This window comes from Bidens hawaiensis, unplaced genomic scaffold, assembly GCF_021521415.1.
Source record: "Bidens hawaiensis isolate Kalapana, Puna unplaced genomic scaffold, B.hawaiensis_p1.1 tig00026901_1, whole genome shotgun sequence".
NCBI classification, from domain to species: Eukaryota; Viridiplantae; Streptophyta; class Magnoliopsida; order Asterales; family Asteraceae; genus Bidens; species Bidens hawaiensis.
The window spans coordinates 205331-230390 of NW_027494343.1; the positions used below are offsets into that span (position 1 = coordinate 205331).

At 34.1% G+C, this 25060-nt stretch overlaps 3 protein-coding genes across 4 annotated transcripts; 2 read left to right on the forward strand and 1 right to left on the reverse strand.

The window, feature by feature from the left end:
* Positions 1-2481: 2481 nt before the first annotated feature.
* Positions 2482-8022, reverse strand: LOC143574374 (ATP sulfurylase 1, chloroplastic-like). 2 transcript variants are annotated; one of them, XM_077059015.1, is made up of 6 exons: positions 7744-8022; positions 7333-7702; positions 3551-3956; positions 3200-3460; positions 3004-3090; positions 2482-2905 (listed from the first exon to the last, which is right to left on the reverse strand). In XM_077059015.1, exons 1-6 carry the CDS (start codon positions 7874-7876, stop codon positions 2768-2770), a joined length of 1395 nt encoding a protein of 464 aa, XP_076915130.1. In that variant the 5' UTR covers positions 7877-8022; the 3' UTR covers positions 2482-2767. The 2 variants fall into 2 exon arrangements, with proteins under 2 accessions (XP_076915130.1, XP_076915129.1); XM_077059014.1 differs by lacking the exon at positions 7744-8022 and having other exon boundaries at positions 7333-7698.
* A 10536-nt stretch (positions 8023-18558) lies between these two features.
* On the forward strand, positions 18559-20027 carry LOC143574375 (putative trehalose-phosphate phosphatase F). The gene is made up of 6 exons (XM_077059016.1): positions 18559-18824; positions 18906-19052; positions 19137-19238; positions 19304-19381; positions 19463-19532; positions 19624-20027. Exons 1-6 carry the CDS (start codon positions 18726-18728, stop codon positions 19743-19745), a joined length of 618 nt encoding a protein of 205 aa, XP_076915131.1. The 5' UTR covers positions 18559-18725; the 3' UTR covers positions 19746-20027.
* A 1022-nt stretch (positions 20028-21049) lies between these two features.
* LOC143574389 (putative inactive cysteine synthase 2) lies at positions 21050-23228 on the forward strand. The gene is made up of 5 exons (XM_077059030.1): positions 21050-21213; positions 21310-21419; positions 21608-21665; positions 22722-22985; positions 23050-23228. The coding sequence occupies exons 1-5, from the start codon at positions 21172-21174 to the stop codon at positions 23209-23211; spliced, it is 636 nt and encodes a 211-aa protein (XP_076915145.1). The 5' UTR covers positions 21050-21171; the 3' UTR covers positions 23212-23228.
* Positions 23229-25060: the final 1832 nt, after the last annotated feature.

The window sequence follows — 25060 nt, forward strand, 5'->3', positions numbered from 1 at the left end:
AGGTTTACCGCTTAGGCCGATGGGTATGGATCAGTGGGTGGCCCCCACTAGTTCGACGTGGCACCCCATTCCATGCATCCCTTTGAATACCACCCCCTAATCATCATTTCACCACTGAAATGATCTCGCTGACCATGGTTACGCTCCTCATTTGGGGAGAGAGCCAATCAAGCATTTTTTCTTTCTTATTACTCCCTCCGTCCCTCTACAAGTGTCATGGTTTGAAAAATATAAAGTTTAAGAAAGTTTTAATGATTGTACTTTTTTCTTAACAAATGACTATAATGCCCTTAACATATACAAAAGACAATGCTTGCATTTTTAAGGGTAAGTTTGGAAATTAATTAATAAAGTTTGAAAGTTACATTTATAATGGGACAAACTAAAAAGGAAATGTGGGCACTTTCAAAAGGACGGAGAGAGTATGAAATAATATAATTGTGAATAATGCTAAAGAATGAGAGAAATAAACTATAGCATGGATTGAGTAACGAGGTTGAATGGTAAATGAAAAACTATGATACATATATGTGGAGAAAATAAAGTTGGAAATAAAAATTTGGATGGTGTGTTGTAATTAGTATGTGTTGTGTTGTGTTGTGTTGTGTTGTGTTTGTGTAGTGTGAGAGATTTGGTACATGATGGATGAATACATGGCTGCAAATGAGAAACTATTTTACAGACTGACGCAAGTTGTACCAGACGGTTGGATTTAAGTTAAACTTAACCTTGTTCATCTCTATGTCACACTATTCAAATCTCAATTCAAACAAAACCCCACTCCACTTCTATTCATTCTATGGCCATAATAATAATAATAACCTCCCCGTAAACATCCTCGTTTTATGTCCGGCAACAACAGCCAAACCATCGATTCTGGGTCCGACCAAATTCAACACAATAAGAGGGTGATTATTAGATATGGAACAAGGGCAAAGATGTCACTTTTATCCAAAATTAAAAGAGCCAAGAACCGGTTAAAGGGTAATAATAATAATAAGACCCTGAAGAACGAGTCTTCTTCTTCTGGGTTTTGTTGTTTGTGTATTGGAAGAAGACCCAGTAATGATTTGTCTTCGGAATCGCCCACGAGTGATCCGAATGCTTCTGGGTTTGGGTTTGATTCGTTAAAGGGTTTGATAGAGAAGAGTGATTTCTTGCTGGATGATTGCAATACTCATATTGATGATGATGATGTGTATATTAATAGTCAACATAATGATGATGATGAGGATGTTGTTGTTGTTGATGAAGATGAAGATGATGATTATTATTATTATAATGGTAAATAACACAAATTTTTGTTTATTTTGTTTTCTTGTTTGATTTTTCCAGTTTTCTTGAATATTGAATTGACTTTGGTGTAAGTATTAAAGAAATCTTGATTTTTAGCTCATACATTTGTCTTGAATGCAATGGCTAGCATATTCTGCATATGACTAGCACTAGCCCATAATGTTTAGCTTTGAACCATGTTTTAGGATAACATTTTAGGGGTCATTTGGAACCCGCTGCGGGTTGACTAATATGTTTTCTTTTAGTAATCAAGCATATTTTAGTGTTGACTGATTCAGATGTAGCTTCTTAATTGAATTATTAAGACTTTAAGAGGCTACCAAACAGTTATAAATTGTTTGTTTGATTAAAGTAAAGAAAATTAAGTTGGAGTGGAGAACCAAACGCAGAAAACACATAGGTATCAAGAACTGATTTTTTTAAGCTAGTGGTGATTAGGGTGTTGAGTATGCCAATCGCCTAACTAGTTGGGCAATAAGTTTGGCTTTAAAAATTTTCCAATTTCGTCTTGAGTTTTGCATACTTTTAGTGTTATGTCTAACCTAGTATTGCATCTCTATAGTGTTATGTCTGATTTTGGTTATAGTGCAAATGCCTATGATATGTCTGATTAAGTAGATACCCATGCATCCAATGACATATTGGTAGGGTGATTTTTGAAAGATACCTAATATGCATATTGGAGATATTAGAGTGACATAAAAAGGAATACCTTAGCATTATAGGTGTTTATGGTCCTTTTTGACCAATGTTCACTTAGGCCAAAATGTGAGTAAGGTTTTGGAAATACTAAACTGAATCGGTGAGTCAGCCGAACCGGCAAAAGTGGTTCTGTTTAGTGGTTTGATCCAGTGTTTTCAGCGCAGAATTATAATGTTGGGTTCACAAAAAGTTAATAAAATGGAATGTTTGGAGAATATAAAACCTTTTACCATTTGAATATCCAAAGGTTTATGAAAAAAAAAAGCTAAAAAAATTAATAGCACAAAAAAGGTTAAATCAACAATATATATTTATTTTAGTATGATTTTATAGATTAAAGAAAAAAACTATGTCTTTACACTTTACAGATACATTTTACAAGCATTATTCTTTGTTATCGGTTTGGTCCAAAACTTTTCGTTAAACGGGACCATAAAAACACCCCAATCTCATCAAGGGTTACACGCGCACAAACAAAAGGTGTTTCAAACCCAACAAGTATATACGTGTTAACTAAGACACAAAAATATGTTACAATGTGCACAAGAACCAGCACATTAATTTATACATGGAGGCAATTACACAAGTGCCTCAACTTATTTGGATAAGTAGCAATCATCAAAACAATCCACACTCCATACCATAAAACAATTTAGAACATTGGTATATTCATACAAGTCTAACATTTCCAGACATATTGGCCAATGAAGCGGATACCTTCTGGTTCAATGACTGAACCGTTTGCATTTGTGCTCGTGTGTCACACAACTCAAGCAGGGACGGGTTCAGGGACCCTACCAGTGTCACTTGCAGCCAAACTATCATAATATTCAACCAAAACTTCCCAACCACCAGGACACATGAACCCGTCTGGCGGGTTTTCCCTGTTCTTTGCAAGCGTTCGCATCTGTTACACATATACGAAAAATCAGTTGTAAGCATACAACAAAATATAAATGAAAAATCAGTTAAAACCAAGTGTCTTTCCGTTGTAAATATATATACCTTGGTACCCGAGATGAAGAGGAAATCCTGAGCTCTAGACGGATCAAAGAATTCCATCTTTTGTTGCGTCTTATCATACGCCGCCACCTGGAATAAGCAATCACAAGTTACCTCAATTGTTTGCCTTATAAAATACAATAATAATCAAATAACCATAGTATCAAAATTAGAATCAACATTATTATAAACTAAGTACCTTGAAAGGAAGAATGTTTAACCGTTCAAGCCCAGGCGCCATACTAAGCACTTTCTTGCCATGATCAGCATCATAAAGATCTCGTTTCTCAACCGGGTGACCCATGCCAGCTGGATCACGGCCCACTATGTAAAAGTTAGCACCTGCATTGATCCGGGCCTTAGCATGCCACTGCACTTCAGTCGGTCCTGCATAATGCATTGGAGACGGAAATATTGACACCACCGTGTTTTCAGGATCAAGAACACCAGCTTCAAGCACCTGATCATATAATCAAAACCGTTTCAAAACTATCAACACGATTCCATAAAACATTTTTGTAAAAAAATAAAAAAAAAACAATTTGCTAACCTTTTGGTGTTGTTTCATACGCCAACTAAGTGGAACATCGTCTGCTTTTGTGAAACCACCTAACGGATGAAGTAAAAGGACCGGGTTTCTGTACCCCATTTCAAGAAGTCTGCGTCTCGTGTCGGTCATTAACAAAGCGTGACCGTTGTGAACCGGGTTTCTGAGCTGGAATGCAAATACTGCGTCTGCGTTTCGTTTTTCGAATTCTGCACGAAGTTGTGATGGGGATAGTCTGTACTGGTCGAGTCCATCGTTGTATTTGATTGGTTGGATAACTTCAAGGTCACCACCGATTAGCCAATCGCCTGCGCTCGTAATGGCTTCTTCAGCGTATGGGAGACCCGGGGCAGTTGTGCCCCAGGTTCTTGCAATTCGTTCTTCTTTGTTGTGCTTGTAGATTTCGATGCTGGAAAGTTATAACATAAGACCAAGAGAAAGTTAATATTGGTTGTTGATTGCATAAGTAAATTGGTTGAGAGAGAATTTTTTAACTTGCTCTATAGTAGTTGTAGTAAAACAAAGTACTTTAAAATGTAACTATACTTTTTACTTTTAAAAAGTTGTATTTGATTGGTTGGATAACTTACGGGTCAATCCGATCCACCAACCCATACTTAAAGTTATATTCTTTGAATCTTCAGTAAATCTTAAATCCTAAACCCGAAACCCAAATCGTGAACTTAAACCCTAAACCCAAATCGGGAACCTAAACCTAAAGCCCAGAACCAAAATCGTAAAACAAAAACCCCAAATAGTGAACCAAAACCAAAAAACCCAAATCGTGAACCAAAACTGTAAGGCCCCGAACCCGGTAGCTTTACTTTAGCGTCGGATTTACTCATAAACACAGTTCTTACAAATCAGAATTCATTAAAACTTTCGCGGAATATAAAAACTTTCATGAAACGTTACAGCAATCCAAAACTTGCCTTAATTAAACATTCTTGTCTTTCAAAATAAACGTCAATTACATTAAAACATCTTGAGTCTTCAGATGCTAGTCTCCTATTCGCCCACCATGTGCCCGCTCAAGCTAGCTGTCTCATTCTACTCACCTGCGTGCATACTAAAAGTCAGCTACGCTGAGTGAGTTCTAGTTAATCATACACTATACAATACACATAAACTTATATTCTTTCATTCATACTTTCATACTTTCTTTTGTATTAACTTACTTTCATATCTTACGTTATAAAGAGCATTACGCCCTACATTCCTCGAGTATTATTAGGGCTCGGTACCCTCCTTCCTCGAGTATTATTAGGGCTCGGTACCCTCCTTCCTCGAGTATTATTAGGGCTCGGTACCCTCTTTCCTCGAGTATTATTAGGGCTCGGTACCCTCTTTCCTCGAATATTAGTAGGGTTCGGTTCCCTAGTTCTCGAATATTAGTAGGGTTCGATTCCCTCTTCGTTACCATACAACCATACATCATACCTCGAGAATTATTAGGGCTCGGTACCCTCCTTCCTCGAGTATTATTAGGGCTCGGTACCCTCTTTCCTCGAGTATTATTAGGGCTCGGTACCCTCTTTCCTCGAATATTAGTAGGGTTCGGTTCCCTAGTTCTCGAATATTAGTAGGGTTCGATTCCCTCTTCGTTACCATACAACCATACATCATACCTCGAGTATTATTAGGGCTCGGTACCCTCCTTCCTCGAGTATTATTAGGGCTCGGTACCCTCTTTCCTTGAGTATTATTAGGGCTCGGTACCCTCTTTCCTCGAGTATTATTAGGGCTCGGTACCCTCTTTCCTCGAATATTAGTAGGGTTCGGTTCCCTAGTTCTCGAATATTAGTAGGGTTCGATTCCCTCTTCGTTACCATACAACCATACATCATACCTCGAGTATTATTAGGGCTCGGTACCCTTTTCGTAACCATACAACCATCATTTCCTTCTTTTATTAACTTTATCACGTTCATACACATAAGCATACATATCATACTTACCTTATACATAGCGTTACAACCTGACAGTACATGCAATATCCGAAGATCGTTCACGTACCATCAAGCAATCATTCATACATATCACATCATTCACATAAGGCATACACTTATCTCTTAGGATAAGCGTATTAACAAACATATCGAGTATGCACACAGCCCCGAAAACATAACACATAAATGGGGCTAGAACTCACCTGAACTCTGCTTCTTCCTCCGATAGTTGTAAATCCCTTCTTTAACTGAGCTCGGCTGACTGTATAAGTTACACGTATCAATACTCGCCTGATTTAATCTGGTGGCCTAGTATTAGCTTACTTTTACTTATCGTTTTTAATTTATTTTCTAATCGAACTTGACTTTAGGCGAAGTTAAACCTTAGGCGAACTTAGCTTTAGGCGAAGTTAAACCTTAGGTGAACTTAGCTTTGCAGGCGAAGTTGTCATCAGGAGAACTTAGCTTTGCAGGCGAAGTTGTCATCAGGCGAACTTAGCTTTGCAGCGAAGTTGTCATCAGGCGAACTTAGCTTTGCAGGCGAAGTTCATCAGGCGAACTTAGCTTGCAGGCGAAGTTGTCTAGCTGCAGGTACTGTTCGTCCTTAAATCCCTTAATCATCTTCGTTTCTTAACCAAATAACTCGATTTAGGTATCCACGGAATCGTCTGACCAGCGCCTACAAACCCCAACCATCAAATCGACCTAACATCGATGTTTAAAGGGTGCGATTTAGGCATATAGGTTACGGGTTCTTTTATCAATCGATTAACCCATCAAATCATATCCATTTTCAGTAAGTTTAGCTTTGTTGGATTCGTTTTTACCATACAAACACAGATCTATCATTTCTATACTAATCCAAACCTAAACGAACAAGTTCTCGATATAAACGTACCGTAAATGAGTCGAACTACGTACACGAGCTGGTCTTGTTGCTTTGGTTCGTCACGACGATCTAGCACCAACGAGCTCGGGTCCTCGCCTTTGGATCTTGGTTCGGGTTGTGTGTGTTTTGGAGTGTGTAGAGATTAGGATGGATAAATGGATGGAATGGAAAGGCTTGGGGTTTAAGGGGGTATTTATACTCCCTTAAGCCCATGGACCGAAGGCCCATATTTCCTTTTGGTCCATATCTAATCCCATCTAATTATCCTACTAAGTATTCATATTTTGCTATTATTATTATCGTTCCACTAACTCGTTTATTTCACCCGACAAAATAATATAATAAATATTACTTTAGAAATTACAAAAACCAAAAAACCCAAATTGTGAACCAAAACCTTAAAACAAAAATCGTAAACCCAGAACGTGATCCAAAACCTTAAATGCAAAACCCAAATCGTGAACCAAAACCTTAAACCCAAACCCAAAACCCAAATCATGAACCGAATCCTTAAACCCAAAACGTGATCCAAAACCTCAAACCCAAAACCCAAAACGTGATCCAAAACCTTAAACCCCAAACCCAAATCGTGACCAAAACCTTAAACCCCAAACCCAAATCGTGACCAAAACCTTAAACCCAAAACCCAAATTACGAAACGAAACCTTAAACCCTAAACCCAAATCATAAACCATAACCTTAAACCCATAACACTAATTGTGAACCCAAAACCCAAATCACGAACCCAAACAGTAAACCCAAATCATAAAGCCAAAACCAAATCATTGACCCAATCGGATTATAAACCGTAAACCCAAATCATAAAGCCAAAACCAAATCATTGACCCAACCGGATTATAAACCGTACTCTAACTCATCAACAATCATATCAAAACAGATGAGCAATTAAAAACATAAAAAAAAGTTACAAAAAAACCCAATCTTACTTATTCAAAATAGCAACCGGATTATCCGAGGCATCAATAAGCGCAACAGCAGTGGACGCACCAATCCTCTTCTTCTGCGCATCATCAATGTCCAACACAATCGGCAACGACATATTAACAACCGACCCATCGTCCAACCGGATCGAGTTGAAATGAAGAGTTTGGAGGAACTTGAATTCCCTCATGAACCCGCTTAACGGACTAGCCCACCCTTCGCTTAACACATGAACCCATTCCAAATCAATATTCGACAATTTAATCTTCGGCAACTCCATTGCCTCCCTTTTCTTAACGTCCCGATGGGGCTCGGGGACCACAAGCTCCACGAGCTTGCCCCCATCGGGCTCTATCAACCCGCAACCGATCTGGAATAAAATACACCAGGAATACAAATAAAACATTCCTGGTGTATTTTATTTGTATTTGTATTCCTGGTGTATTTTATTCCAGATCGGTTGCGGGTTGGTTGGAATGACACATTTGAGAATGTGAGTTTTTGGGATTGGATTGGGGTTTTGAGTTGAAGGGAGGACATGGCCGCCATTGGTGGAATCTTTGTACCTCGTACAGTTGTACTTAGGTTGTTGAGTTGAGTCAGTAAATAACGGCCTTGTGAGTTATTGGAGTTTGGGGTGATGGGGTTAATATAGGCAAGTGGTTGGGAGGATGAACCTGGACACTTTGGTCTGTTTTGTACAGTTTTTGGTTTTTTAAATGCTTATTACACGTTTTGGGTTTTGTTTTTATTACTTTTTATGAATCTATTTGGTTTGGTTATATGGAATTACTATTAATTAAGTAAATATATATTTTTCTAATTATGAAGATGTACTTTATGTGTGTATTTTCACAATGCCTAAAGGCCACTTGTGATTTGTATCATTTTATAAAAATATAATAATATAATATACATAGTTTCAAAAACTAAAATGAAAAAACATTTATATTGAGTTATCGAAAAACAATTTTAATTAATATTTTTTTATATGTATTATAGAATTTGTAATGAAAGGGTTGGCGTAGGTTTAAGGTGTGGAGAGGGGTTTGTTTGTTTTGTGATACTTGTTTGGTTGTAAGCTAGTCACTTGCTAGTACAGGTTTGGTTGTATATCTATGGTTTCTTTAATTATATTTAAGTTTTCGTTTGTTGTTCAAAAAAGTAGTAAAATCGGGTTGAGTGGTTTTTTATTTAATTATTATTATTTTTATTTTGGAAATTAATAGTTTTTACATGTACATGTATTGTTGTTGTTGACAAGTAAATGTCGGTATACTTTTTCTATGATATTGGCCCTAAAAATAGCTTTTGAAGTGTTTAATAAAGTATGATTGTAATAATAGGTAAAATAGAAAAAGAAAATATAATGATAGGTAAAAAAATAGGAAAATTAATATCTAAGATAAACTTGATTTGAAAAGTATGTAAGATTTGGAGAAATCATAGAACAAATAAATCACGCTTTTTCCTTTGTTAAAGTATTTTTTAATTTAGTGGTCAATAGCACGAACCCACTTGCCATGTTCGTGCTGAATTATTTTGGTTTTTTAGTGATAAAGTGAAATATTGACAATGATGTTTTAATCACTTTATTATACTTATACTTAGGTGATGATATATGAAGACTCCTTTAGTCACTTCCTTTGAAATCACTTATTTTACCTTAGGTCAAATAAGGCATGTTCCCGTTCAAAATTGAAGCAAAGCGCCCGAACATCGATACATGTCGAACGAATTAGGGGAGTTTAGGCTTCACGTGTTTCTTGAGAGATGGCGGTTGGGCAAGGAGTTTGGTCAAAGATGACCTGGGTCTCTAGACCGTCGCACATTAAATTTAAAAAACATTTTTTAAGATTACCGTAGAGAATTTTTTTTAAGATGACCATAGAGAAACGCATAACAACCTCCGATCTGATTTGCTAGAACATATTTGAAATAGCTTATCACATGAAGAAAAATAAAATTTTAAAATGTTATGTATTAATGACTCTTATGTGAAAGACGAAAATATTATATATTTTTATATTAAGTCGAATTTGTTATACATGAAATTGATTATCTGTACATAAGTATATAATCACTAGTTTTTATCCCCCGTATTATGGGATTGTTTTATATTGTTTGATCTAATATTTATTTATTTTTTGAATTTATATTTTTTTATTGTATGAAAGTTAATAATATACTTATAGTTTGATGATAAATTGTTTCACAAATAAATGAGATGTTATAACCCGGTTTTAAAGCTATATGGTTTTGATGAGACCCAAGACACGTTTACTTTTTTTTACTATAAAATTGGTTTTTTTAATTACAAATAATATTTATGAAAGTTAATAATATACTTATGGTTTGATGAGACCCAAGACCCGTTTATTTATTTTACTATAAAATTGATTTTTTAACTTAAATAATATACATATCTTTTTTAAAATAAAGAAGATATTAATTTTTAGTATATCCTATTTTATAGGATTTTTACATCAATAATTTGGTGAGAATAAGTTTTTATTTAATGAGATGTTATAACCCGTTTAAGGAATATCTAGGTTTGGTAAGACCTATACCCATGAATTCGGGTCAAAAGCATGATAAACCTCTATTTAAAAATCAAGCAAATCTGGTGACTTTAAAAAAAGGGACCACATCACGACACGTAGAATTTTTATGTTTTTGTTTATATATATTATAGATTTGTCAAAGGTTCCTTTTGGTTATACGTGCATCACCTATTTATACCATAGATTACATATTATCAATAGTTAAAATATCTACACTAAAACTTTAATTTCCACATCAAGCACATTTAATGTATGACAACATTGGTGTCACTTGTCTATTTAGGAGATTAATTGTGTAACATTGTGGTTAGTGACTTATGGCTGTTTGGTTCATTTAAATCTAAATGAGTCATATCTGAATGAGTTTCTGTACCATTCAGCAACAACAATAAGTCTGAATGATTCAGACCTAATTTTAACCATTCAAATGTTTTTCTGTTTGGAACCAAACAGTCTGAAGTCTGAATGAATTAGATGTTTACATCTGAATTGTACCATTCAGATGTAAACAAACAGCCCCTTAGTGGTCTATAGTACTACACATCATTCTAACCCTAATTAACAATCAACTACATTACAGCATTACATTGTAGATAGGTAATCGGGTTACCATGAATTCTATAAAACTCATTTTTTCTCTTCTTTTTTTTGTTTGGTGTTTGTTAATAATTACAAGTGTTCTATTAGTTTTGTTTTTTTTTTATATTAATACTTTAAATTATAAATTTATAATAAAAGGTATATGCGTACATAATATAGTTACATTTAAACCACAAAACATGATACTATTTTATGTTGTTTTATTTTATCTTTTTATCATAAAAGACATTGTAGCCTAGCGGTATCAATATCAAAGTACCAAGGTGTGTAGGACGGTGTTCCTCCTTCAAATGGCTTAAGGTTTTAGGCCCATGATGAACAAATATGTAGATTTGTTGAAAATGTGAAGTGTTGTTATTTTCATATTCTTTCAAATTGTATCCAAGGGTATAATTGTGCTCATATGTTTGTGTAGAGGTGCACATATCGAGTTTTTCAATTACTCATTTCTTGGTATGGAATCGGTTTCGGGTATGATCGAGTATTGGAAATCGGGTATTGGCAATAACCGTGACGGGTTCGGGTCTGAGTATTGTCTTTAAAAACCATACCCTATGCCTCGGGTTCGGGTCGGGTATAGAACCTGGTATTCTAAAATCGGGTATTTGAATACCCTATTTTGAAGTATTGAAAAACCCTATTTTTGGGTTATTTTCGGGTATAGATTAGATTTTTAAAAAGTTGCACTTTTTAGGGGTATTTTTGGGTATTTTTCGGGTAATTTCAGGTATAAATAGGGTATTTGAAAAACCCAGTTTCAGGGATTGGAATAAACCGGGTTCGGGTATGGTACCAGTTCGGGTTTTCGGGTATTACCGGGTACAAATTGGGTCCGGGTTTTGGTACTGAAATGCATACCCTATCCGTAGCCAACGGGTAGGTTCGGGTATTAAAAACCCGGGTATAAAAAAATCCGGTTTCGGGTTTTTTTTTGGTCCAGTTCCGGGATTTTTGTGCACCTCTATGTTGTGAGTAAGAGAGTTAATGGGCTTGTAGCAAGTTGTCTGTGGGCCAGAGCTTAATGGGTTGTTGATATGCGCTTATATGAGTTATATGAGCTAGCCCTGATGTTCATGACATTCAAAAACGAACATTATATTATTATTATTATTATTATTATTATATTTAAAATCATAATTACCTATTTCAACATACTAAATCAATAATATAAGGTGATAAATATATGCTAAATATAAAATGTTTCGTCTTATATATGTTAAGAGTTTTTTAGGTCTTTTTTAGTTGTAAGAAACAAAATAGTTGTATTAGAATCTCATAATATTGGTACATATTTTTCATTATTTGTGTTGTTTTTATTTGTTTATGTTATATTATTACATATACTGTTACTTAAATTCTTACATTGATCAACAACTAGAGAACATAATGGATTCGAAGGTTAATCACATTGCTCCTATACTAACCGAGCCCACGTCCGTTAACCAACCATGCTCATCATCGAAACTACTTGATGATGTTTGTTCTGCTAGCTGGTTGGATGCCATGAAATCTTCTTCCCTTAAGAATAATATTATTAAAAACAATGGCTCTGAGTTTTCTAATGAACTTGCCTACCGCGACTGGACGGTATTCATATTTCGTTTCGTCACGTTCGTTTTTAATATTTGACACAAATTAATAAATTATATGTTAGCTTTCAAAATTGGTTACTCTTCTATGGAGTAATCCCTTTTTTCTCCTAAAATATGATTTTTGTGCAGATTAATTCAAGTTCTAAATTTGCTGTTAATGGGAAGTATGTACAATTGGTCGCAAAAAGTTGAAGATCGAGGTTTTGTATTTGCATACCGGCTGAAATGGGCGAGTTTGACTTCGTTGTTTGTTTTATCAGTTATTGAGTCTTAATAGATACTGATTAGGGTCACCAAAATGGGCGAGTTTGACTGTTGGTAATTTAGATTCATTATGGCTCTTTCAATATGATGATGGTTTAAGAGTAAATATAAACCATATTTATATATATATATAAAAAAAAGCTTATTAACTTGAAAGATTAAAAAATGATTTAACCACAAATTTTAAGTCCTATTCGGTAATGAATGAAATTAAAATCGATCGAGTTGGTGAAAACCCAAAAAAGAAAAAGAACCAGAGACTAACTAGAACATAAGGATGCCTTTAGCTTCATGGCAACCCGTCCAAATGGCTGACCTTTCTTGTCACTCAAAGACGTCCAAAACCCGAGCAACATTAATGACGTTTATTTTAAAGAGGAAATAGAAAGTAAGAAGCGAATTCGGGAAATCACATAAACACAAGCAAACAGTTGAAACCAAGTCCACCATTTTCTTTCTTTTCTACCCATAAACACATTCAAATTCAATAACCCCAACTTTCTTTCTTTCTTTTCTGCTTCAACGATTAACAACCAATCAGGCACAAGCTGGAGCTCGATAGCTAAACGAGCTTTATTTGGGGCTCGAGCATGAGAAAGCTCGGCTTGTTTCGAGCTTTTTATGTATTTGATCTCGAGTAGCTCATATTTTTATACAAAAGTTTTTACACAACCCAATTATAATCAAGTAAACTCATATAAAAATTAAATTGTTTAAACTCAACAAAATACTCTTGGTCCAAAAAAATTTCAATTTTTTTTTTGCTTTTTCGTAGCCGGCCCTAATCTATTACTGTATATAATGAGAGAGAACCGATGGTGTTGAAAAATTAAGAGATTAGAGCATTCTCATCCAACCCCTCATATTATGTGAGGGGTGTTTTTTATAATTTAGAGAGTGATTTTGGGTGTTATGAGTAAAGAGGTTTTATATTTTAGAAAAAACAGTGATTTTTCTGTATATTTGAAAAGTTACTGTTCACCCCCTATAATTTTTTAATATTTTTTGAAAGTGGTTGTGAGTGAGAGAAAGAGAAAAGTTAATAATAAAGGTATAAAAAAGTATTATTTAATTGAAATGGAGAGAGAAAATATAGTGAGTTTTAGTGTAATTTTTGGTTTAGGGATACGGGTACGGATGAGAATGCTCTTACAATGAATTGTGCATGGTGTACAAATGGTTACTGCATTAAATCTTCACACCATTTCAAACTCTCTCAATATCAGACGAAGCGGGTTTTTTGTGTGATTCAAAATTCAAAAAACATTACAATTAGGGTTTTAAACTGAGTTATGGTCTTCTGAGACATCCATTACCGGCTTTGGCTTCTTCGATTACTGGTATTAAACTTGTTCAAATTGTAATTTTCTTAATTGAAGATTGTTATAGATTCAGATTTATGGTTTGTTAGTTTTGTACTTTTTTGGGTCAATTTTGATTATTGATAGATGATTGGGTCTCAAATTAAATTCAAGGCGAGTCCATCAGAAGAGCATGTGAAGTTTGTTAACGAGTCAAAGCAGTTTCATGTTTGTCAATGTAGCTACAAAGGGGTTACTAGACAGCAATGGATGGTCTTCAGGTATGATTTCAATTAAAAAATTATTCATAATAATTGAATATCTTATATCAAACCATTTAATATCAAATTCAGAGGGCATCTCAATATGGGGCAGACACTACATACGGGGAGGAGATTATTGATCATAAACTACTCAAATGTGATCGACACGTTATGGTAAATGCAGTTGGACACTTATTTTATCGAGTGTATCTAGCTTAAATGAAGTGGCTGATGATTTTGAATGTGTGATCATTATACTCTTCTGTTTCTAATGAACATTTTGAATAAGGGTATAAATTTCACGAATTTAAAAATATTGTATTTTTAAGGGATATATGATATTAGGGATGAGAAAAATACCGATCCCGAAAATCTCAAATTCTTGGTGCCGGTATCGGTGCCGAAATATTCAGTTCGGTACCGGTACCTGGATTATACCGTTACCGAAGGCAAAAATCGGGAAATACCGGTACCGTACCGATCCCGAAACTTTAAACTTTGGTATCGATTCGGTACCGATTTTGCTCATCCATATATGATATTATCATATATCTTGGCTTTCACGTACATAAATGAATGAACAAAACGTATGTACATGTTCGTTCGTTAAATAAAAAAAAGTCTGTTTAGGTTCGTTTATTAAGTAATGAACATAAACGAACTTCCCTACGATTGGTTTGACTGTTAAATAGTCAAAGTTGCAGGTTTAAATGAACTTCTTCAAAAATACGGTATCATCCTTTTTGTTAAACAGATTTGAGTTACAACTATTGCTCTATTAAAACCGAACTGTAGGGTTAATATCGGTTGTAACCCTATACACGGCATCGATCAAACCCGAACCGAACCAGCTTTAACCTGGTCAAGACCAAACCAAACTGGTTGTAACCCGGTCAAATCTATTTCCCCTTCAAAAACCGGTTTTGACCCTAACCGATTTGACTTTCTTTGACAGAACTGATTCGGTTTCAACCTGAACCGGTTTGGGCTCATATTTACAGTAACCACTCAAATCTGTGCAAAACAAAGTTTTAATAATTATTAAGCATTTTAATTACACTAAATAATAGTATGATTATATAAAACCTAATATTTCTTTATTTGTATTGCACTTCTTGACTAAACACAACATACGTTAAAAAACTATGCCAACTTATCATATAATATTTTACAACTTATGATATTTTATGAAGCTTAAAAGCTTGTTAATTTTCACTATAGTTGTTTTTTTATTATTATTACATATGTCAACTTGTTATGTTTTAATGTAATTAATTAGTTTCAAACTGTCACAGCTAACCAGTGGCTTTTATTGCAACATTTGTTACAACGTTTGCTTTAGTAATTGCTATAACTAAAGAGTACAAATCTTCCTGTAGAGTGTGCTGATTTGTTTTTAGAGTAATAGTTATCTTTATTATGTGCACTACCAGGTGTATGAAGGAACATATCAAGGATGGAGTCCAGAGACTACAAAGTAGATGCCATGGGTAAAACATCCGTTTGGTAGGTTAGTATGCATGTTTCTCCATCAACATTTTGATTTTGAAGTAACTGATTATGCATATTTCTTGGCTGTAGTCTAGATAATTTTTTTTTCATTTTATGAGCAGTTAGTTTTCTATATCTTAGACTTGGCTACATCACAACTGGTGATTGATGAAAATAATAGATCATAGTTCTTTAATGTTATTTAGTAATGTAGTTCATTAAAGTATTGGTGTGAACCATGAGTATGATATTATGGATGTGCTAATTTTTTAAATAGCTAAATCTTAAACCGGGAGTCAATTTTTATGAGTTTACAATGATCGAAGCTGCCTATTATTGTGAATTTTACAATTGCTTTAATGTTTATTTTTTGAATCTTTAGTTCATAACATATCAAATTTATGTGTTGTTAAACTTGAATGATGTTTTATTGAGCATTTGATTTCAAATTTGATATTTGTAGAATTGCAGGTTATGAAAGAACATCATAATATTGATCATGTGATGCTTGGAGTAAGTGACTCGTTGTATCAAGATGGGTTATAAGATGATGAATTGTAGCCTCTTGCGGGAGAAAAAAAGAAAAGATTAAACTTGGGAAGTGAAGACACTTGAAAGAAACTTTGTATTGGGAAATAAGCTCAAACTTGAGAGAAATTGTAGCTTGCAAGAGCACTTGGACAACACCCCTAGGCTAGGTCGAACGTCTAGATGAGATAATTGAGATTTGCGTGTCTTTTAATATTGTTATTTTTTAAATGACAGTCTATAAGTGATTTTTTTTATTCATGTGTAAGCTATTATAATCGAATATACTACATCAGTAATACGTGCAAGGAAACAAACAAACATACTATACATATATTACGAGAGAATTGATAAAACTAGCAGAAAATGAGTATCACGTAGTAAACTGTTGCGCCAGCCGCATCGCGCGGGTTTTGTACTAGTAGTAGAAAGCTAATGACACTGCCCAATTTAGTTCACTGTGACGTCATAACTTGAATGCGTAACTCTATCACTAAATAAATAAATATACGCTCATGATTTCATAAAGGAATATATGTTAAAAGTAAACTCGGTGCTTATATATGTTAGAGTTTTCCCATTTTTCAACAGCTAGAGAACATAATGGATTTGAAGGTTAATCATATTGTCTTATACTAACCGAACCCACGTCCGTTAACCAACCATGCTCATCTTTTGAACCACTACTTGATGATGTTTGTTCTACTAGCCGGTTGGATAATTTTATTTAACTAAATTCAAATAAAAAATCCAATATTATACTCCAAACATTCAAATTCAAAATCACATCGTCTATGCAGCAGCTGTTTCAGATTCAATTCACCCTTCTAACCCTATCGGTAGCATATTTGTAATCCCTTTTAAATAATATTCAATCGTGTGAATGACTTTACCTCGGTATCACAAAACCATAACTCAATTATCCATCCTTTTCTCTGTGACTACTCCATCATCCTAATCAAGGTATGTTTTGTGTTTGGATTTATTTAGCAAATTATGTAAATATGTATGTGATTAATCACATATCCAACCCTAAATTCGCAGTCCTTCAATCGATCCAACCCTACTCTCTCTCAATATGTGATCTTAATCACCGTTGAATCAATCACTGTGAAGGTATGATCAATCTCTCAATATGTAAATGGAAGGAGTTCATTAAACTATTATTTATATATTATCATCTTCATTGTGTAATACATGTCACTATTATTATTATTATTATTTCTGTAATTGTTTTTGGTTTCTATTATGCACCTAATTATGAAGTTGGTTGCTTAAATTGGAGCTGTTTGCCCTATATGTAAAGCATAGTAAAAAGTTGGGAATACATGTTTCATATGCATTTGATGTGGGTTTTGTTTCTATTTGTCTCTCACGATGTCTTAAGTTTTAACTAGACGCAACTCACGCAGGTACCAACCATCCAACTCTTACATAGCTGTGCAATAATCCAAGTTCTTCGGTTGGATTTATTTCCGTTTTCTGAGCATTGTTCAAGAAACACATTACAGCTTGGAGGACCATAATATTAGGTAATGTCTTAAAAATATTCAAATTTTTACTATTTGTTGAAGGATTGTGGTTTGTTTAACCTGTGTTTAATTGGTATGCATGATTCTCGAAATGATATGAGATGAGACTGTCACTTGATAAAAAAACTTTGTATGAGAAAGGCAATTAATATTGATTCTCTAGATCTGATTATTCATGCCTTAAAAAACAAATGTGTTTATGAGTGGTTTTGATATGCTACACATGTGAATAACCATTACGTGTTTGGTAAAACTAATGGTGATTTTTAATTAAAATAAATGGTTGAAATTGTTTATATTGAGAATAGGCTAACTTTAAATGAAATGCTCCTAAATTGCAGAATTTTAATTGGCCTCAATCAAGCCTTAGAGCAAAGAGAGAGAATTCATTAATTGTTGAGCAAGTAAGAGAGTTTAACAGAAAACATGATTAGATATTGAGGATTGACAAGAAAAATCTTCTGTCACGGGTCATGTGCGTACTCATTAATGACAAATTTTGTGTTTTACCCTCTTCTCAAGTCTAAACCAAGTCATTGACTAGCTTTTTTTTTGTCAGCTGGTATTTGATGATCTCAATGTTAACATGCTTGCTCATTTCTTTTGGTTGAGGACATTTTTGAACTATTGTTACCACTAATGTTAAAAATAATAAGTTTTCTTTCTTATTGGTTCAATAGAGCTTGCATCAAAAGATTTACTTTTCAACATGAACTATATAGGAGCATTTGAATATGCACTTGATAATGATTCTAAATTCAATAAGGTAATATGGATTTTTGCTCCCATACATGTATTATAACACTGTATTTCTTAATTTTAGTATATGAATCTTAAATGTATGTAATTATTAATATTATTATACATATTTTTAAATATTGTATCATAACAACCCCGTGTATTACACGGGTTCTAACCTAGGAATATTATAAAAAACAATGACTCTGAGTTTGCTAATGAACTTGCCTACCACGACTGGACGATATTCATATTTCGTTTCGTCACGTTCGTTTTTAATATTTGACACAAATAATTATATGTTAACTTTTTTGTTTTTGTTTTGTAGGTTAACTATCCGTCTGCGCTTACCTCCATCGAACAGATTGTGACTAATGCCAAGGGGAAGCAGATAGCGCTGTTTCTAGACTACGATGGAACGTTATCCCCGATTGTTGACAATCCTGATCATGCCTTTATGTCAGATGCTGTGAGAAATATCTAATATAGTAATATCTAGTTTAGTTCATTTAATACACGGGTTCAATGTTTTTAATACCTACTCGTAAACAGATTCGTGATGCTGTTAGAAACGTCGCAAAGTACAGTCCAACAGCTATTGTTAGTGGTAGAAGCCGCACAAAGGTACATTATAAATTATAATTGTTAGTTTTATCATTAACTTATATAAAAAATTTGGTTTTAATTGGTTATATGTTTTTTCAGGTATACAACTTTGTAGGATTAAAAGAACTATATTATGCTGGTAGCCACGGCATGGACATATGCAGTCCGGTCCAGTCTCCATCCGATCAAACAACCGAAGAAAGTTTGTACCAGCCTGCCACTGAATTACTACCAACGATCAAGGAGGTTAATATTTCAAACTTGTTTAAAATGTTGTAGCAATAGCTTTCAGTTTTATAATACTTATTGCGCGTGCGTATTTGGAAACAGATTTTTGTGTTACTTGTTGAGATCATGAAGAACATAGAAGGAGCAAAAGTTGAAGATAACATGTTCAGTGTCTCGGTGCACTACCGCAACGTGGATGAAAAGGTAACGCGTCAATATTATTTGCTTATCTAGATTTTAGTATCTAATTATTTTTTTTATAATTACAGAATTGGGAAACAATAGCACAATATGTTAAAGACACTATGAAAAATTATCCACGTTTGCGATTGACACACGGGCGAATGGTACAAAGCTTCCACTTCACAACAAGTGAATTTGATCATATTCAGTTCGCTTAACTTTTGTTTTGTTTTTATAATCGTCAGGTTTTAGAGGTCCGCCCCGTGCTTAAGTGGGACAAGGGGAAGGCTGTTGAGTTCTTACTTAAATCACTCGGTTAGTAAAGGGTTCAGTTTTCATGAAAAGTAATCATTTATATATTTATAACATATTAGCTAAACGTGAGTCACGTGACGGTGTTTTGCAGGCTTAAGTAACCGTGATGATGTGCTCCCTATATATATAGGGGATGACAAGACCGATGAAGATGCATTCAAGGTAAACATAATTATTATAATAATAGTATTTTTAATGCATAAAACCTTTTAAATCGTCTTATTTAAAAACGTTAAAACAGTATTTAAGCCAAGAGTGTGGTCGCGGTTTTGGGATCTTGGTGACTCCTGCCCCGAGAGAAACCAGTGCATATTATTCTTTCAGGGATCCATCAGAGGTTTGTTTGTTGCCTTGCATAATAAATTGTTTAAACCTCATTAATGTTTGAATGAATTAATAGATGTATACATTTGGTATGCACAGGTGATGGAGTTTATCAACTTACTAGCGAATAGCGCTGCATAAGAAGCCCGTTTTTGATCCGATGACTCGTACTATGAATACATAATTTTAAATGCATAAATTCAACACTATGAATACAAAATTTTAAACATAAAGATGTAAGGAAAAGATTCAATACAATAATAGCTTATCGTACAATAGATACGTGAATTCCCGTTTTCACGAAATCGATTCATGAAATCGCATCCTAACATCTTGGAATTGTCAATACATATCCAATTAATCATTGGTTCACCGAAAAAAACAGTTTTGGATCGTTAATCGATCAATTTTTTACTTTTTTACCGGGTACAAATCGGGTTCGGGTTTGGGTTTTAGTACCGAAATGCATATCCTATCCGTACCCCTACGGGTAGGGTCGGGTATTATAAAACCGGTTCCGGTTTTTTTTTCGGGTCCGGTTCCCGGTTCGGGTTTTTGTGCACCTATATTGTAGAGTTTGTTTATTAAGTGGGCTAGGTGATATTTACAAACCGTATAAATTGTTTTATTGAATGATTAATTGATCGATGTACCAAACGCTAAGCATAGTTATAGGCCATATCCAAGTGCAAAAGTAAGTTTACATCTACTAATTTGTCTTACTGGTTGTAACATCTACTAATTTGATCACAAAAGTAAGATTACATCTACTAATTTGTCTTACTGGTAGTAACATCAAAAAGAGGTAAGAAAAACCCGTACGACAGATGTACCAAACACTAAGCATAGTTATTTTGGCTGGACTCAAACCTCACCAAATACGTAACTTTCAACTCGGATAACGTTTCCAAATCTTCCAATGTACGTGGCCATGATCCAAGCCGGGTTCACAAAACTTGTAGTTATCGATATTATTATCTTTAGTAAAAAGAACTAAAATGTACTTGACCTAATAATCAAAGGACCAGTTACGTAACTTAATTTTTAATCTAGACTGTTCTCAGTCACCTTATCGTAACGGATTTTGACTCACTCACCAAATTCATTTCATCATTATTAGTATCATCATCTTGTATTCACCGTTGACGAAGGTATCGTTATCATCGTTAGTTTCACTAATCAACATTTAATTTGTAAATAAATTATTAATTATTATGCAGGCCGGCACATAGTTTATAGTTTATTGTTTAATTTTGTGCTTATTTAGTTCTGATCAATTATTAGGGTTTTGATTACTAGTTGCATTTGTGAAAATATGGCGGGAGAGAAGAGTTCGATCGCTAAGGATGTTACGGAAGTAAGATTGCTTGTGTTTGTGAATTGTATTGATATCAATTTCAATGAATTTGTTAATAATAATAATATAATAATAATATGTGATTATGATATGCAGTTGATTGGTAATACTCCTTTGGTTTATTTAAACACGGTTGTGGAAGGATGTGTCGGACGAGTTGCGGCTAAATTGGAAATGATGGAGCCCTGCTCTAGTGTTAAAGACAGGTGTTTGTTTAATTGTTTACACAGCACTTTTTGTTAATTTTATTTATATTTTTAGATCACTTTTTGTATTTATTATTCTATTGCTTGATTGCTTGTCTTGTTCTTACTGACTGATGATTACCTTTTGGATTGATTAGTATTATATCGTTTAAAGTGATTTAGTTGTGGCTTTTACTTTTGATGTGTAGGATTGGTTATAGTATGATCTCGGATGCTGAATCAAAGGGGCTCATCACGCCTGGAGAGGTTTGTTAATATAATCAATAGATTCTTTATGAGTGTTGTGATTATAAGTTATGTGATACGTTTAGCGCAATTAACTTTGGATAACGTAGGATTGAGGTTAAGGACTTCTAGAAGCAATGTATAGTTTTTGGCTAGAAACGTATCTTAGGGGCTTTTCTTGACTTTATTTTTGTTTTGTGTCACTATGATTATTTCCTTTCATTTCCTCATACATCTCCAAGTTTTCTTATTTTTGCATGTGGTATTTTTTTTTTCAATTCAAGCATGTTTGGGATTGAGTTTGAAAAATGCTTATTTGTTTATCGGCTTTTTCAAAAAGCCAAGATTTGAGGCTTTTAGGAAACTGCTTTTTAGCCCTCTCAAAAAGCTAAAAATTTCGTGATTGACAAACACATTTTAACTTAACTTATTGGCTTTTCGAAAACACCAATAAACATTTTTCAAACTCAATCCCAAACATGCTCTTCAACTTAGTCTAATTTGTTTATGTATTTATCCATTTAATTTTAAGTGCTAATGATATATTATTGTAATATTTTATTTCTAAAATTATTGTTTTATATTTTAGTATTCGTTACTATTATCACTATTTCTATTTATCTATTTAGTATTATGACTACTAGTAATTATTTTTACCAATTTTATTTATATATTTATTTTATCTGTTGTCAAGAGGTCTAGTGTTGATCTTTTGTGATTCTTTTATACAATGTCACATATAGTTTTCTATCTGGGGGGCTCTCTCTAGAAACCTCTCTATTCCTTTGGATAGAGGTACGGTTTGCCTACATCTCACCCTCCCCATACCCTGCTAATAGCTTTGCTATTGGTGGGATCTTTACTGGGTTTGATTGACTGATTGATATTATAATTCACTTTTCATTGCTATATTGTTTTGATACAATTTGATCATGCATAGAAATGTGATGAATTGCAAGGTTTAAACCTGTTGTTGATTTTAAAAAGTTATGATTGTTAGCTTATTTAATGCTGTTTTATCATAGTGAATCTCAAAATCAACTTCATCTAACGTGTTTTTCTATATTATTGCTAAAGAGTGTCCTTATTGAGCCAACAAGTGGCAACACGGGCATTGGGCTAGCTTTCATGGCTGCAGCCAAGGGTTACAAACTCATCATCACCATGCCTGCATCCATGAGCTTAGAGAGACGTATCATTCTCCGTGCTTTTGGCGCTGAGCTGGTTTTAACCGATCCGGCTAAAGGAATGAAAGGCGCGGTTCAGAAGGCTGAGGAGATATTGGCTAAAACACCAAATGCTTACATTCTTCAGCAGTTTGAAAATCCAGCTAATCCAAAGGTAAGTTTTTGTATAACTATGTTGTTTTTACTGTGCTACTCTAATTTGTTATTGTACTTTATATATTCATTATGAAACAACTGGACCCGAAATTTGGAAAGGCACAGATGGGAAAATTGATGCTTTTGTTTCTGGTATTGGAACCGGTGGTACGATTACTGGTGCAGGGAAGTATCTTAAAGAGCAAAACCCTAACATAAAGGTTACTTCTTACGACCTATTTTGATCATTAGATGTGGAAAAATGAGCAGTATCTATAGCGGGTCAAAGTCGGTAATTTTTATGTACGCGCCAAAATGAGTTGGGTCGGGGTCGACTGACCCACCAACGCCTTTTGGTGTATTTTGTAGGTTTATTTATAGTATTTAGTAAACACAACTTTCAGATATATTATTAATTAGGTTAGAAACCCGTGTATTGCACGGGTTGAGTAAAGGAAATAAGTAATTAGTAATGAAGATTTAGGAATTATAAAACGATATTTTGAAACAAGATACGATTGAAAGTGGGTCTGTTATTGGAAAATTAGTTCTCCTTTTAACCTCAAGTTGTAACATAATTGTTTTAGATAAAATGTTTGGACATTGTTTGCATTGAAATAGACATGAGGTGATGTTTGAGTCGTTTGACCTGGTTCAGTTTTAGCTCATTTTTCACATTTACATGTTTGACCTGTTACCAACAAAACTAATTAACTTATTTTTTTTTTACATATTAGCTACCCTATGTAAGAGGAACAATGTCGACTTCCATATGCTTTTTTTTCTAACTTGTTCTATTTTCAGTCTCGACGTGTTTGTGTCAAACGCTATATATTATATGAATGATCTTTTTCTTTGTTTCAACCGCGAATGCTTGTTGTGGTAACTGTTCACCTGAGCCCGTGTGGTGTTAGATGTTTTCTTTGTTGGGTTCTGCTAGTGGTGACAGTTTGACCGTTTGATTTTGTTTATGTTTTGATCAAACAAGTCAAACTAGTTAAAAAGAAAGTTTAGAAGCGGGTAATCTTATAGAGATGGGGGGTAATGCCGAACCCAGACTTGACTAAGCTTGAGCTAGTTTTGTTTAAAGAGAGCCCAAAAGCTTAAACCACTACGGAATTTTATTGGGCAATTATCCTCTGGTACGTGCCAAATGTGAAACCAAGACCGGGACGCGTGAAACATGTAACTGGACCATGGTACATGCGAAACGGGTAACCTGGTATCGTACTATTGTAACATGAAATTGGCCCATTACGTAGCCCGTATTGACCCAATACGAAGCCCGCCCACCAAAACCAATAAATGGGTTGATTTGATTTTTTTTTACTACTTAAACAGGCCAAATAAAATAATGTACCAAAAATGGGAATGTGTCAAGCTGGCCAAATGGTTTGAAACTCAACTCGACTCGATCTGGAGTACACATTCCATTATCGCAAGTATGGCGTCCTATTCGCACAGCAACGAACATATAAAAGAAACATTAATGATACTAATTCTTCCCCAACTCCAGAAAACATATTGAATGTTTAATGTTGAAATAAAATGTTTTTAGTAAATTTACCTGTATAAACAAATGTCACTTCTTGAACTTTTCAACCGTCAAATGTGCTATTTTAAACTTCAAATTTGATGAAGATTTTCTTAAGTAACTATACAAATTTCTTTTTATCTGTTAATAATTTCTAGAAGTGTTTAATAAATTATCAAGATATATGGGTCAAGTTATTCTACAAATAGTAACAAAAATGATAAGTGTGAGAAACCATAAATAATTGGCATGTGTCAAGTGGGAACCAAAAGAAAAAAGGGTATAGAGGTAATTATATATATTTTCTCACTCTACATACAAGACACATGTTAATACCCTCATCATTTTAGAACGTTTATAACTTTTTCGTATGATATTTTTTTTAAAAACATTCATCATAATAACAAGCGTTTTTTTATCTTTACTATGAGTATGATTTTTGTTACATAAAATTTAAAACAAAAATCACGTCATTGTGTCTTTTCGCACACCATAGTGTCTTTTTTCGTTACTGTGTCTTTTCGCACATCATTGTGTCTTTTCGCTTATCATTGTGTCTT